The 13,213-nt window shown below is 35.5% G+C and overlaps 3 protein-coding genes across 3 annotated transcripts; all 3 read right to left on the reverse strand.

The window, feature by feature from the left end:
* Nucleotides 1-706: 706 nt before the first annotated feature.
* On the reverse strand, nucleotides 707-2,166 carry LOC114875492 (shematrin-like protein 1). Its single transcript, XM_029185838.2, has 3 exons — nucleotides 2,055-2,166; nucleotides 1,623-1,767; nucleotides 707-1,371 (listed from the first exon to the last, which is right to left on the reverse strand). The coding sequence occupies exons 1-3, from the start codon at nucleotides 2,070-2,072 to the stop codon at nucleotides 1,316-1,318; spliced, it is 219 nt and encodes a 72-aa protein (XP_029041671.1). The 5' UTR covers nucleotides 2,073-2,166; the 3' UTR covers nucleotides 707-1,315.
* Nucleotides 2,167-4,866: 2,700 nt separating this feature from the next.
* On the reverse strand, nucleotides 4,867-9,727 carry LOC114875530 (calcium homeostasis endoplasmic reticulum protein-like). The gene is made up of 3 exons (XM_046289245.1): nucleotides 9,652-9,727; nucleotides 7,551-7,631; nucleotides 4,867-6,440 (listed from the first exon to the last, which is right to left on the reverse strand). Exons 1-3 carry the CDS (start codon nucleotides 9,725-9,727, stop codon nucleotides 4,867-4,869), a joined length of 1,731 nt encoding a protein of 576 aa, XP_046145201.1.
* A 256-nt stretch (nucleotides 9,728-9,983) lies between these two features.
* Nucleotides 9,984-12,991, reverse strand: LOC114875495. The gene is made up of 3 exons (XM_029185844.2): nucleotides 12,950-12,991; nucleotides 11,487-11,583; nucleotides 9,984-10,952 (listed from the first exon to the last, which is right to left on the reverse strand). Exons 1-3 carry the CDS (start codon nucleotides 12,962-12,964, stop codon nucleotides 10,732-10,734), a joined length of 333 nt encoding a protein of 110 aa, XP_029041677.1. The 5' UTR covers nucleotides 12,965-12,991; the 3' UTR covers nucleotides 9,984-10,731.
* Nucleotides 12,992-13,213: the final 222 nt, after the last annotated feature.

Consider the following 13,213-nt stretch of genomic DNA (forward strand, 5'->3'; position numbering starts at 1 on the left):
GTGAACAACACATTAGTGGTGAGTAATCAGCAACAGACTCAATTATAGACTCCTATAATAATCAATTTAAGATTTCTCGATTTAATTATAATGATATCTGAATCATGAATTTAATCGTGTACCTTCAAATCGACGGACTTAAGGTCAATGGCCATTGAGTTCCGTATTCCAATTTCAATGACCTCCAACTTATGGTACACAGCTCTAACAACCCTAAATCATGAAATCAAGTCAGTATGTGAATTTCCGCTTGTAACTCGTTATGACATTTCAGAACATAATTTTGTGGGTATTGCAATATAAAAATTGCGTCATTTCACTTTCCTACATTAATCAGTTTAATATCTTCTCATTTGTCACCATACGATTATTAATCATCGATTGCTGTTTAATATTCTAAACTTTTGGGGAAAGCATTGGCATACATTTTTGGATAGCTAATCTCGCAATAAACATTAAATTAAACTTTGTATCCATTTAATAATAACATTGTGACAAATTTAGTGAAGCATTGTGAAATAATTAAAAAAGTCTCTTAAACGCGAAAGCAAGCCAGGAACAGAATTATTTGGATAATATTTTCATATTACGCCATTCATGATATCTCGTTTAAATACTATTCACTCGAGTACATTCGTCGGTTTTTTTACAAGGCCATATTTAGGGATATTTTTAATTTTTTGAAAAAAAATTAATAAATACAAACTTATGATTCCTTCAATCGTTAACTTTGTATTTCGTCAGGATACATGATCATTTATTTTATGGAAATTATAAAAGAAGGTGTAAATTAATATCATTGTGACACGTGTTTATTTTTAATTGATATGAGAATTAAATTTCTGCTTTGGTTATTTAGTTTATTTATAAAAAATTGTATTAATGCTCTTGGAAAATCATACATTCTATGTATTATTCATAATTAATTCGTCGCCGAAAAAAAGGGTTTATATTAGGCTTGATAATAAGACACTCTAAACACGTTGTTTCGATTAAAATCTACGTTTTATTCATTCGACTTGCACAATCTTAAGCGACGGTGAGGATATAAGGTGTAATCGAGTACAATCTAAACCGTTCACTTTTTAAATGTCTGCATCGTTGTTTTCCGATTACTACGATTAGTTGCATGATTAAACAGAACTTGCATGATAAATGCAGACGGTGCTAGGGTGGAAGATACGATTGCTTTCGACTAACGAAAAGTAAACGCATTTCACTGTCAATTCTTGTCAAGAAAAATTACGATAGCATAGAATCGCTTCAAAATGCTTCTTCTTTGCGAATCGTGGTATCCATAATGTCATCTTTTCGATTAGTGATAGCCACCATAGTGACCGAATCCGTGACCGTAACCATAATGGGGGTAGCCTAAATGGAAAAGCAAATCATCATGACAGAGTAACGTCGATGAATGTTTTGTCTACTCTGCGAATTTTCTTTACAACGTCTATGAATATTTTGCTCATTTTAAAGAATCAAGAATTTATAAACCATATATGCAAATGTGAAACATTGAGAAATATCTTTTAAATTGAATATTTAGAAAGATACAAAAGATTCATTGACGTTGAGTCAGTCTTTTCGCGTTCTAAATTTGATCATGCAGTTTGTTCTCTTACCATAATATCCGAAACCGTGTCCATATCCGTAAAATGGGTATCTGTAGCCATAGCCAAATGGATAGTAGCCGTATCCGTATCCACCCAGGTATCCTGGTTTCGCAGAAACGATACCGATAATGACAGCCAGCAGCAGGACTGTGTACTGTGTAAAAACAATCATTAGGCGCGTTAATATTTTATTTTAAATTATTTTAGTTAAAGGTAAATCAATAGTAGCTCCGAATTAAATTTCTAAGAAAAAATAAAATATTTAAGTTATATTAATAATTTGCCTAAAGTAACATTGGTAATATATAAATTACAAAATAATATTGAGATACTAGATTCTGCTCAATAGGAAACATTTCAAATGCACCATCATAATTTTGATAAAGGTATTTTTCATTCAAAGGTATAAAATTTGAAATTTTTTAACACCCTTGCACTTACAATTTTCAGGCAAGCCATTCTCCGTCAGCTGACGTTAGCCAGTTAGCTGGTCGAAGTATTGCACTAATTTTTTTCCTTCGTATCTGTCAGTAGTTCACCACTGTCCGTCTAACGTTGGACACAGGTTCTTTTATAAGAAAGGCGGGTCCCGCTGCGGCCCCCGACAACAATTTTCTCAGCATCGTATTGGCTTCTCTCTGTTAACACTAATAGCAAAGGCTACCATTGTTACCCTGGGATTATGCGAATGCAATACGTCATTATGAAAGAGACACGATGCAGCAACGCGTTTCGGGATAGTCAACGGTGCACGCCCTGTGAACAACGCCTTGACATCCAAATTTCACTGCGTTTTCGACTGAGAAACCTATGGTGTTGCCTAATTCATAAAATTTATCATCTTGGATAAACAATGGATTGCGATAGAATTTGTTAACGTCACTTAATTGCAATTTTAAGTATGCAAAAAGAGAAGAAGGTCCTTTTCCGTTTTTGGAAAATTTGTATACCTTCCGTTATCTTTCTACTGAATCTTAGGATCTATTGGTCGATTTATGATCGACATGCAAACGTCAAAGTTTCTGCGAATGAGAATATGAAATTATGCGGATTTCAACAAACTAGGAGTGTAAATTCAGCAACGTTTCATGCATTATTCATCAATTAATTATCCACACTTCGAGTTCGCAAGTAATAACTCAAGATTTACATACAATTGTCAAGCAAGTACTCGAGATCCTTTGATCTCTTCTCGATCCAGCAAACTGTGTCTTGTGATTACGAGGCTTATTATGAAAAATCAAAGAAGGAGACAAGAGTTCATTGACCTCTCATTACGACTCCGACGCGTAATTCCATCCTTTCAGTTCTGGAAAATTTTGACGAATTAATTGTCCTTCAATCTAAAAATCAAACAAATCTCACTAAAAAATTGCATCCTATATTAACTGCATAACACTACATAAGGGGTTAATTATCACTCCAGGCACTGCAGTGTGTGTGGTACTCAAAGAAAGCTGATACCATTACGAGCAGCATCACGATCGAGACAGAAAGAAGAAAAGTGAAAGATTGCATAACAGGATCATGCGAGAGGGGATCACGTTACAAAATACTGAAATTACACGGTACAGAACGAAATTGTGAAAAAAAATCAGCATTGCGACACGCGTGGAACCGAGGATGCGTTCGTCGTTAATTGCAGTTAATGCGCCACGCTCGTAAGTAACATCGATTACGATATTACCCAACGAATCGCCTTTGAACCGAAAACATTCATATATGTATGTAAGTGTGAAAGAAGGATTAATTTGTTGCTTTTTGTTGTACAATGAACTTAACCGGCCGAACGTAAACCATCGGCACTAATTTACGAAATTTAAGAATTTGTCTCCTGAAGGAAAAACCAGCCTAACTCTTCGAACCAGACTGTATATTATATTACAGATTGCAAAAATGCAATGCCGGCGGTTTAGCGATAGTCCAGAAACGTTGCATAAATGCAATGCCGGCAGTTTAGCGATAGTTCAGAAACATTGCACAAATGCAATGCTGGTGGGTTAAGTGTTAAGTGGAATGCATGCACATGAGTTCAGGTGTATACTACCTTACAATTTCTTAGTGTTTCAAAAAAATACACAGTGCAGATTCCATAATATGACCATATGCTTTATTGTCGTACATGAGATGAATAATCATTTCGTTTCACCAGGAAAAGGAATCGCAATGACTTGGTGATTCGTTGATTGTCTGTTGCACATCACTTTGAAACAACTGTCTCGTTTGTCAATTACAACACACTCTACATGTGTTTCGGTATTTTGATTTCATGTACAATATTCAGAATATGAATTAGTGTGCATGTCGACATGTTGATCGTATCAGGGAATATTTGGATAGGAATGCATATAATAGGAAATTATTAATTATGAATTTAAATTAGTGTGCATGTCGACATGTTGATCGTATCAGGAAATATTTGGATAGGGATGCATGTAATAGGAAATCATTAATTATTAATTTGAATAATTCAATATTCGATTGATTTCTTTATTCATGAATCCACATGGTTTTAGTCATCGTAATGTCTACTTCTACTTGTTACGTAATCATTTTGTCCTGTTCTCCTGTAGACTATTTCCCTCTGAACTGAACAGTACCATGAATATTGAAGGATTTTCCGCATATTACGTATCGCTATGTGTTCACCTTGAATACTCGACGATAAATCGATTTCTACTGCGTTGTTACCGATCTCGAGGAAACTTTATTTCGGTCGACACTGCGAAACTTCACGCCGCGTTCTGCCTTCATCTCGTAACAATCGTCTTTGAGTCATCTTCGTCGATCAATCCGGTTGATACGTGACACGCATATGCAAAATCCCTGATCGCGGAGGCCACGAAAATTATTAGACCGTAGTCGGCATGCGTGGTGGGCACGCCTTATAATTGCAGGATAAGGCCAACCAGAGCTATGGGAACTTTTTTGTGTATCATAAGTATGGGAACGTTTCGCAGACCAATGCCAAGTTACGGCACGTGTCGTAGTTAAAAGAACACCTTGCCAAGCCCTAATTAAACTTTTCCGTTTCGACGAGGCACCGTGAATAGATCGCGAGTTTTCTTGCGAGGATGAGGATTTTATATACACAAGTAGATTCATAAATTATTTAATAGCGAAGTGTAAAAATTTACATAAATATTTATAACGAAAAATCAGTCCAATTGCATTTGTGAGTATACTCGTTAAATATCGATGAGGATTCTATATTTTATTTTTCACAATAAATAAATATTACAAATTCACCCTGTTAAGATATCTTCTCGATAGATTGATCAGATACTGGCTTTTTAATTTCTTCGGTAAAAAGCCAAGAAGGAAGCTCCTTGTTTTCAGTTATTTCCGCTTTGCTCTCTGCTATCATTTCCGCGTCGCTGTTCGGAGGTGACCCTTCAGCGTTTTCGCTAGTACTCTTATCATCCTGCATGGGCTTATCAGGCATCATCATAGGTTTTCTGCCATTATAAGGACGATGATAACCACCAAAGTGGTTGTAAAAAGGACCCAATGGAAAATGAGGATAAGGACCCAGTTTAAAATATGGAAACAGGTGATTATGGAACCCATGATTGAAATGATGATAGGGAAAACCATTATATCCCGCTAAGGGATATCCTGGGAAATGAAAATCTCCATAAACTGGACCATACGGTGGAAATCCATAGGGCGGTCGATTCTGTACCGTTCCATTCCCATCAGCCTGTCCGTTTTCCGGTGACATATTCGGTTCTCCATTACCAGAATTTTCCGGAGGATTTTGAGGTTCGACGGGTCTTCTGGGCCCATGGTACGGGGGAAAGGGTGAATAGTAAGGATAAGGATTGTATTTATAATCAGGAAAACCTGGTGGACCGTAGGGTGGATAACCACCGGTAAAATTACCTCCTTGTTCTCCGTACCCTGGATTATCAGAAACATTATGAGGGTGATAAGGAAAGTCAGGAAAACCATGATAGAAACCACCGTGGTAAGGTGGTCTGTAGTGAAAATGAGGACTATAATCGTATCCTCCTAAGGTCGATTGGCCTTGATTCTGGTCGTCGATCAGTCTAGATGGATTACTTTCATCCTGACCATTTACCGGTGGTGAAGGTTGACCGTTCCCTTCTATCGGTCTTCCATGTGGATAGAATCCTACGTGTCTGTGGTTAGGAGCGTGAAAATGAGCCTGGTAATTCAGATTATACGGTCTACGTCTACCATTCTCGTTTCTATTTTCCTCTATTTCCGAAGGTTGACCTGGTTCTCCAGGATTCTGAGGTGGCGAATGGTGATAAACAGGTTGAAATCCAAAGTATGGGTGAAGATTCGAATTTACCGCTGGATGAACAGGATTAGAATTGTGTCCAGCAGGATACCGATATCTATCAGAATAATAAACAGAAGCTGCATTGATGTCTGCATCGATAGAATTGCCTCTGGTATCTACGTTGGTGTTCTTCGAGGTTTGAACGTTGAAGACGTCCTCTTTTCCAGAAATTCGTCCATCATGGTTCGCCGTATATTCGTACGGCTTGTAAGGTTCAGGATTATAATATTTCGAGTATCCCAGCGGGTTCGGCGTTATGTAACCATCTTGGAATGCCCCTCTTACTTCCTTTGATGAACGTGCTTGCCGCCGTTGGCGATTCGAAGAGAATTTCGACGCCTCTTCTAAACTCTCATTCTCGATATTCTCAGCATTAAGCAAGGACGGGTCATCCTGTATCTTTTTCAGAAGACTGGAAGATAATTGGTTCGTCGATTGCTCCTGATACTCTCCCAACAAGGTCGTCGATATGATCGACGCCACGTTCTTGGCGAACGATGTCAGCACCTCAGCATCTATTATGCAAATGAGTATTTTAGAAATCGTCGTTTCGATAGAATCTTTTTAGAAACGCTTCTAATCAACCCTCGAACAAGTCGTGACATACTTTGGAGAACATCGGTCACTCTGATTGACCAATTTGATTTTCAACGTTAGAAAGATAATTATTTGAAAGTCAAAGTTTACTGTGGTAATTAATCTTCGTTATCGTTTCACTCCCAGTGGGAATATCAAAAAAAAAAAATAATGGATTCTCACGCTTTCAGTTCGAAACTATTTCCCTCTTTTTTCTAACTTGAAATCGTAATTAATTAAGGATGCTAAAAATGCTGCAGAATGGAACTGTTTCAGCGTTTTTGTACAAGGTCGTATCTCATTAAGTATACTTAAAATATTGCAGAATATTAATGTGCTGATAAAGAAATCCATTATGCAGGTATATAAAAGGCGATCTCCTCTGTTTTGTTTTGTACAAAATTCGAACGAGTCTACAAAAATAATTTTTTTGGTTCGATAAAAAGAAGTTTAGGGGGAGTTCCCCTAGTACCGGACGGCACCTAGTATCAGACATTAGCTATATCTAAAAGAACTGAAATGTGACAAAATTGTTTCAACCGTCAAACGTTTGTTTTATCCTCTCCTTTATTCTGGCGGTTGAAATAATTTTGTCATATTTCAATTCTTTTAGATTTTAGATATAGCTAATGTCCGATAGGTGCCTTCCGTTACTAGGGGAACTCCCCCTATAACGTTTTCTCTATTTCGAAATTCCCCCTTTTTTTCTTGTCAACGAGAATCTTATTAATGTAACAGGTAATACGTTGTGCGTGCAACTGATGCATCATATTAAATGTCATTTGTACTTTCTCCCTTAAATGATTTTGACCTCGTTTTGATACAAGATTGACCGATTTTACATTGTATTTCACCTTATTTTTTATTTATTTTATTGATCTTGAGGATTCTTTAAAAATTATTAGATAACAGAATACGTTTGTCAATGTGTTAAAAAAAGAAAATCATTTAGTCGATCTATCAATCTAAAAATAATCATGATTGTCTGAAAAGCAGTTCAAGGGCGATTATTATAGAAAATTCTCAGGATGAAATGATAATGGTCTTACTTAATCCGTTTTTTGCAGCGTACACGTCATCCTGAAGGATCCAGAACGTCGCACAAAGTACCGTTATCTGCAATAGAACAAAAGCGACAATCAGAAGGTGAGTCGTCACTTTTCTTTCTTTCGTTTCCATCAGGAAAATCCTGGCTTCCCTTTGGACTGCGTAACGCAGCCCCATGTAATGAGCCACCTGCGATCGCGTGCCCGGTAATTTTCTATAATACGATGTGTTTTATTTGTCATTGCGCAATGAAAGAAACTTACCGTTTCGTACGTGACATACTTGCTTTCCACGGTGCAGTGAATTATGAAAATTTTTGTGCGTTCGAGAGATGATTTCTATATTTCAAAATTCATGATTGGTAACATTGTATTCATCGATATGCAACAAAATTGCATATAATTGCACAAATTGATTGATCGTAAAACTAAAGCCGCATACAAAAGATATTGTGCAAATCGAGTGATTATTAATCCTGTATAAAAAGTACCGTGTAAATCACTGAACAAGCGTACGGAAGAATCACAAGTATTTATCTCTTTTTTTTCCATAATTGAATATCACGTTTTTGCTACGCGTTTCCCGTTCCATTCTCGCTAAGCTCATCGTCCGTGAGATTGTAACACTTGACAAATCAGTCGGGCTTATTACTTCCTGAAACCCGCGGAATTCTAAGAACGAAACTCTCCGCGCACTAATTGAGAAAATAATTTACCCCGGTTATACAATATCGAAATTGCATTGCAAAATATGCGGCACGCATCGATGAAAGCAGGGAAATGGAGTGCAATTACTGTGTCGCTAATAGTAGGTCATATAAGAAAATTACATCGGTGAATTACTACTCATTACTCGTTACATTGTATCACAACGAAATGGCAGATTTGTGCGATTTCGTATCAGTGTTAATTTCCAAGGAAGAGATTCTTCTCGATTTTACTATCTGCACTTTACAAGTGCATCAAACGAAATATAGTAATAAATAATTTAAAAAGAAAGTAAGATGAATGTGTATCGGGTTTCATTCATGGTTTATTCATTCACGAAGGTTAATTTGTGCGAGCAGCACCACCACCGTTATAAAGCACGTGGTTTTCTCATGAATGGCCATTATCTAGATTTAAAATAAGGTACCGAATGAAACTCCAGCAGAATCAATGGATCGTTTATGTGACGAATAAAGAAAAATGTTCGCATACGATGCCAGTTTATGCTCATTAATTAGGTACACAATGTAGACGATTACTTTCTTAATTAAACACCCGGGAAATCATCGAGCGATACCGGATCTCTTAAACAATTAAAAATATTATCAATGACGAAGATTTTATGGAATTCATTCTCAGTTGGAGATTTGTTTACAGTTAATTGGATGGACTTCAAGTGGAACACGTTCTCAGAACAAACATTCAGACACTCAGAGAGTACAATAATCTCTTATTGTTATACACGGATGGTAATTAGCGCAATTATGTAACGTTTAATCCTTTCTTCTTGCAAGGACACGTATCTGTGAATATACAGGTATAGAGTACGTGATGAATTATAGAATGTTTCATTAAAATTTGCTTGACAGGTATGAATCTTTATACTATTCACAAAATCATGATTAATAATCGCAATCACGTAATTTCTATTAGCGCGGTGTTTAGGTATATTACACTCTATATTAATTTGAATAGCTATCATTAAAGACTTTAAAATTCTTTTAAATTTTTTATGTTGCACCATGCAATAATAAAATCAGGCAAAAATTGACGAGCAGTTTCCAAATTTTAATCATCAGAGTAAAAAATATCAAGTGATACTTGAATGACTCTATGTCGTAAGACATAAAAATAACAAGTTTCAATGAGAGGAATCAAACTCTATTTCCTTTATTATTATAAAATGTTTATTCAATATACCATAGATGTCACAGTTGAAGAGTACTCTACGTAAACGAAGTTAATGTGTTATGTAACAGACAATTGCCGCAGGCTCATGGTTAGATTCGAACAAGACTAAAATCAATTTTCTCGGATCGTGCTCAGAAAGTGACCCCGTTACCGCATGGTGCATCGATGTAGGACGAATATCATCTTCACGATTGGGAAATAGTCGGCTCTTTTCTTTTTTTTCTGTCAGTCAACGAGGATTGTATTAGCGTCGATATACTCACGTGTAGAGGGTAATGCATCGTGCGTGCGACTCGTGACGACTAACAGTCATACACCGTGCCCGATGTCATTTATACTTTCTCTCCATAAACGCTTTTACCCTGATTCAATTCGTATAATACCAATCAATTTTCCATGTTTCATTAATAAATAAAATTTCGTTCATTTTGAAACATCAATGGTTGATTTCATTTATAGGAGGTTCATTGATCTTCACGCCTTACTCTTCATGGTAAAAATGATACAGAATTATTTTGACACATAAAGTAATTTTAATTTTATTTCAATGACGATTTTACAAAAATAATAGGTGAGATTTATTAACATAATGTAATAGCCCTTGATATGAAGTCTAAGCTATGCTCATAAGAATTACAGAAATTTAATTAAATACATATTTTATCGCAAAAATGTAGAAAAATAATAACCAGAAATTCATAATGTTGCAATGTGTGTTTAGCTTCGTGAAGTTTTCCTTTCGTCAATTCGCAAACTTTGTAATTGCATTCCTTAGATTCTAGCTGATCTGCTAATGAGTGGCAAAATGTTATGCTACGTGGCTCATTAGTATCTCTACAGTAAAAATATTTTTTGTCAACAGAAAAAGCTATCAATCATATTGAAATAAATGATTACTTGTCAAAGAATCACTATAATTACTTTCATTTTTTACTTAGCGATTCAATGAACGTACCGGAATAAAATTTCCGCTTTAATTAAGCACTTGACATTAAAATCTTTAATTATTTTATTGGTTCAAGGAGACAGAATCATTCTCAAGTAACAATCGAAATGTTTTCCGAGTATTATCCTTATTTTCTAAAACATCAATACTTAATGAAATAAAATAAATAACTCTAAGACGTTTTCTCTAGCTTTAATGATATCAACTAATGAATTTTCTAAATGAAATCGTACATTATCCGACAATAAATGTAATGAAACGTTTACAATATACATAAACTTTGACAGAAGTTCTGTACCTTCAAGTTTTAATGCTTCAGTGTTCTCTGACTAATTATGTTCAGTATCCTAGCTGTCTAATTGTGCCAACGACACCTGGTACATTGTAAATTTGCACGGTTTGCGGTTGCACTCCCACTAATCTTGAAGCTCCGAAATTGGCGTTGACAGCTAGTGGTTGAACAGCTCGGAAAGCATTCAATTGACGAGCTTGAATTTGTTGTCTCATAAATCCCGGGTACTTCGCCACCATGCCAGTTACACTTCCATATGGAATTCCACCTGCAATTAGAGTAGTAATTAGTGTGAAAGCAATGGAATAATTGAGCGGAACGTAACAAGTTTAAATGTCGGCTACAATATTACGAGCGTACAATACCGCCTATCCATGTATTGAAATCTCCAATGCGCGCATTGAAATCTCCTCTATACGTGCATTGAAATCTCTCCAATTTATATCTCCAATTTCTAATGAAATAGAAAGTGTAATAAGGTACAGAATCATCAATAATCGGTATTCTGACGATCCTTATTAAAATCTAAAGCTTGAAATTCAATTTTTTATTCAAATTTTTTATTCTGAATAAAAATTAAAAAATCGTGCTGAAGTAATGTGGAATGTCAGTGTCGTCCTCTGTGGTGATTTATCTAAATGAGATGTACCAATTGTTATTTGTATGGTATTTATTGTTTATTTTATTTAAATATATGTAATAATAATAGTCAGCTCGTATTTCAACCATATCCTATAAAGCAATTGAGCAATAATTTGTGTAAATCGTGTATTGTGAGGGAAAGATAAGGAAACTAACTTACCATAAGCCAATCCGTTCACCATTTCAACGATTCCTGCACTGTCCGGTGCAGCTGTCGATAACTTGAGCAAACCAATCACGGTGAATAGCAAAACAGGCTGCAAATAATTAATTACTAAAAATAAGAATGTTAATTCACAGATTTTATAATTCTATAATCGCAGAGTATTAGATACAATCAATAGTAACAAAAATGAAAGTTGTAATTAGAAAGTGTGTCAATATTTGCGTTCTAATATTTGTTTCATTTTGCACTCCTAGAGTTTAGAAATTTCGTGAAATGTTAAATAAACTAGTTGGAAACGTTATCTATTAGACGTTTAGCTCTCTCTCTTTCCCCGGATACTCTATCTCTATCTCGCGAAAGGGACTTGATCTCAGTAACCGCAACACTTTCATTCAAATCCATCGCGAAAATGCTCTGGTTTTAGTGTATAAATATCCTGGTTTGTTGCTCAAGAAGTCGCGAAATGCAGGTGAAACTCGAGTACGAAATCAAAGATCAAATGATACACAAGCGTAAGGTTACTATTTGCCAATCCAAGGCTATATTATTTTCAGTGGTTTTCGTCATCGTCCTTGCTTTCTCGATAGTTTATAAAATATATTTGCACGCAAAGTATACGATAAAAATAAAAAATTTTTCCTTCCTTAATTATTTCAGAAGTTAAATATTTGATATCGAGGAGATAATGTAAAAGGAGGATTGTAAGAGTTTTATGTTTGTAGAATCAATGTGGTAATTTCAGCAGTTTTATTCAAGGAGAACGCAATTCTCAACATTCGATCAGGAAAGTTCATTGAACATGCCTCCAATGTTCTCATAGCTGTGAAACATATGGACCTTCGAGGACGCAATCACCTCTCACGGTGTTATTCACGTGATTTGTATTACGTTCGTATTCTCGACTATTTTCACTTTTTCTTCTGACTACCTGAGTGCGTTTATAAACTCGCTTCCAAATTGTCACGTGAGGAACGACACTGTCTCTGTGTCAACTATGTATAGAGCATATGTTATTTCAAATGTTATTATCAGTAGTTTCAAATTATTTAATTTGGTGACAAGATTGATTACGTTTCGTGTGTGAAAATCTTCATAAGTATTTTAAATGTTACTGCAGTGTTTAATAATATTGAAATATTAATCAGAATTTTGTCTTCACAAAGAAATTTTGGAATTCAAACAAAATTGGAGAACACTGCCTTATAATAATGTAAAAAGTGAAATTCTTTTTATAGAATATCACCTCATCATATTTTGTTAATAAATCACTTCGTATTCGATCATTTTTATTCACTTTGTTTTAAACAACAATTCATGTTTTCAAACTACATTTCACCCTGGCAATTGAATTTCACCGCACCATTAATTGGTACCATATTTGATACTCTTTTATTTTTGTAGAATCACTGTGATGCTGTTATTTATTTTCTTTTATTTGAAATAAGCACAAGACGTACCTTTAAAGGAAGCATATTGACCTTTCGCAGCCGCGACGCGAGACCAGAAGGAAACTAAAGCATTAAACTAAAGATCGAATTATATACGGGGCTCGGCCTCGTGGTTGACCAATCGAAGCTTAGTATTCCCTTTCAGTATCGAGTGTTATTCATCGATACAGGATTTTATTAGAATGCAACACGTACCTAAACGGAGGTATCGTCCACCTTAACCTTGGTGAACGCCAAGCTACCGTTCACATCAAACAACCAGAATAAAGTAAA

The sequence above is a fragment of the Osmia bicornis genome, chromosome 2 (assembly GCF_907164935.1).
Source record: "Osmia bicornis bicornis chromosome 2, iOsmBic2.1, whole genome shotgun sequence".
In the NCBI taxonomy this organism is placed as follows: Eukaryota; Metazoa; Arthropoda; class Insecta; order Hymenoptera; family Megachilidae; genus Osmia; species Osmia bicornis.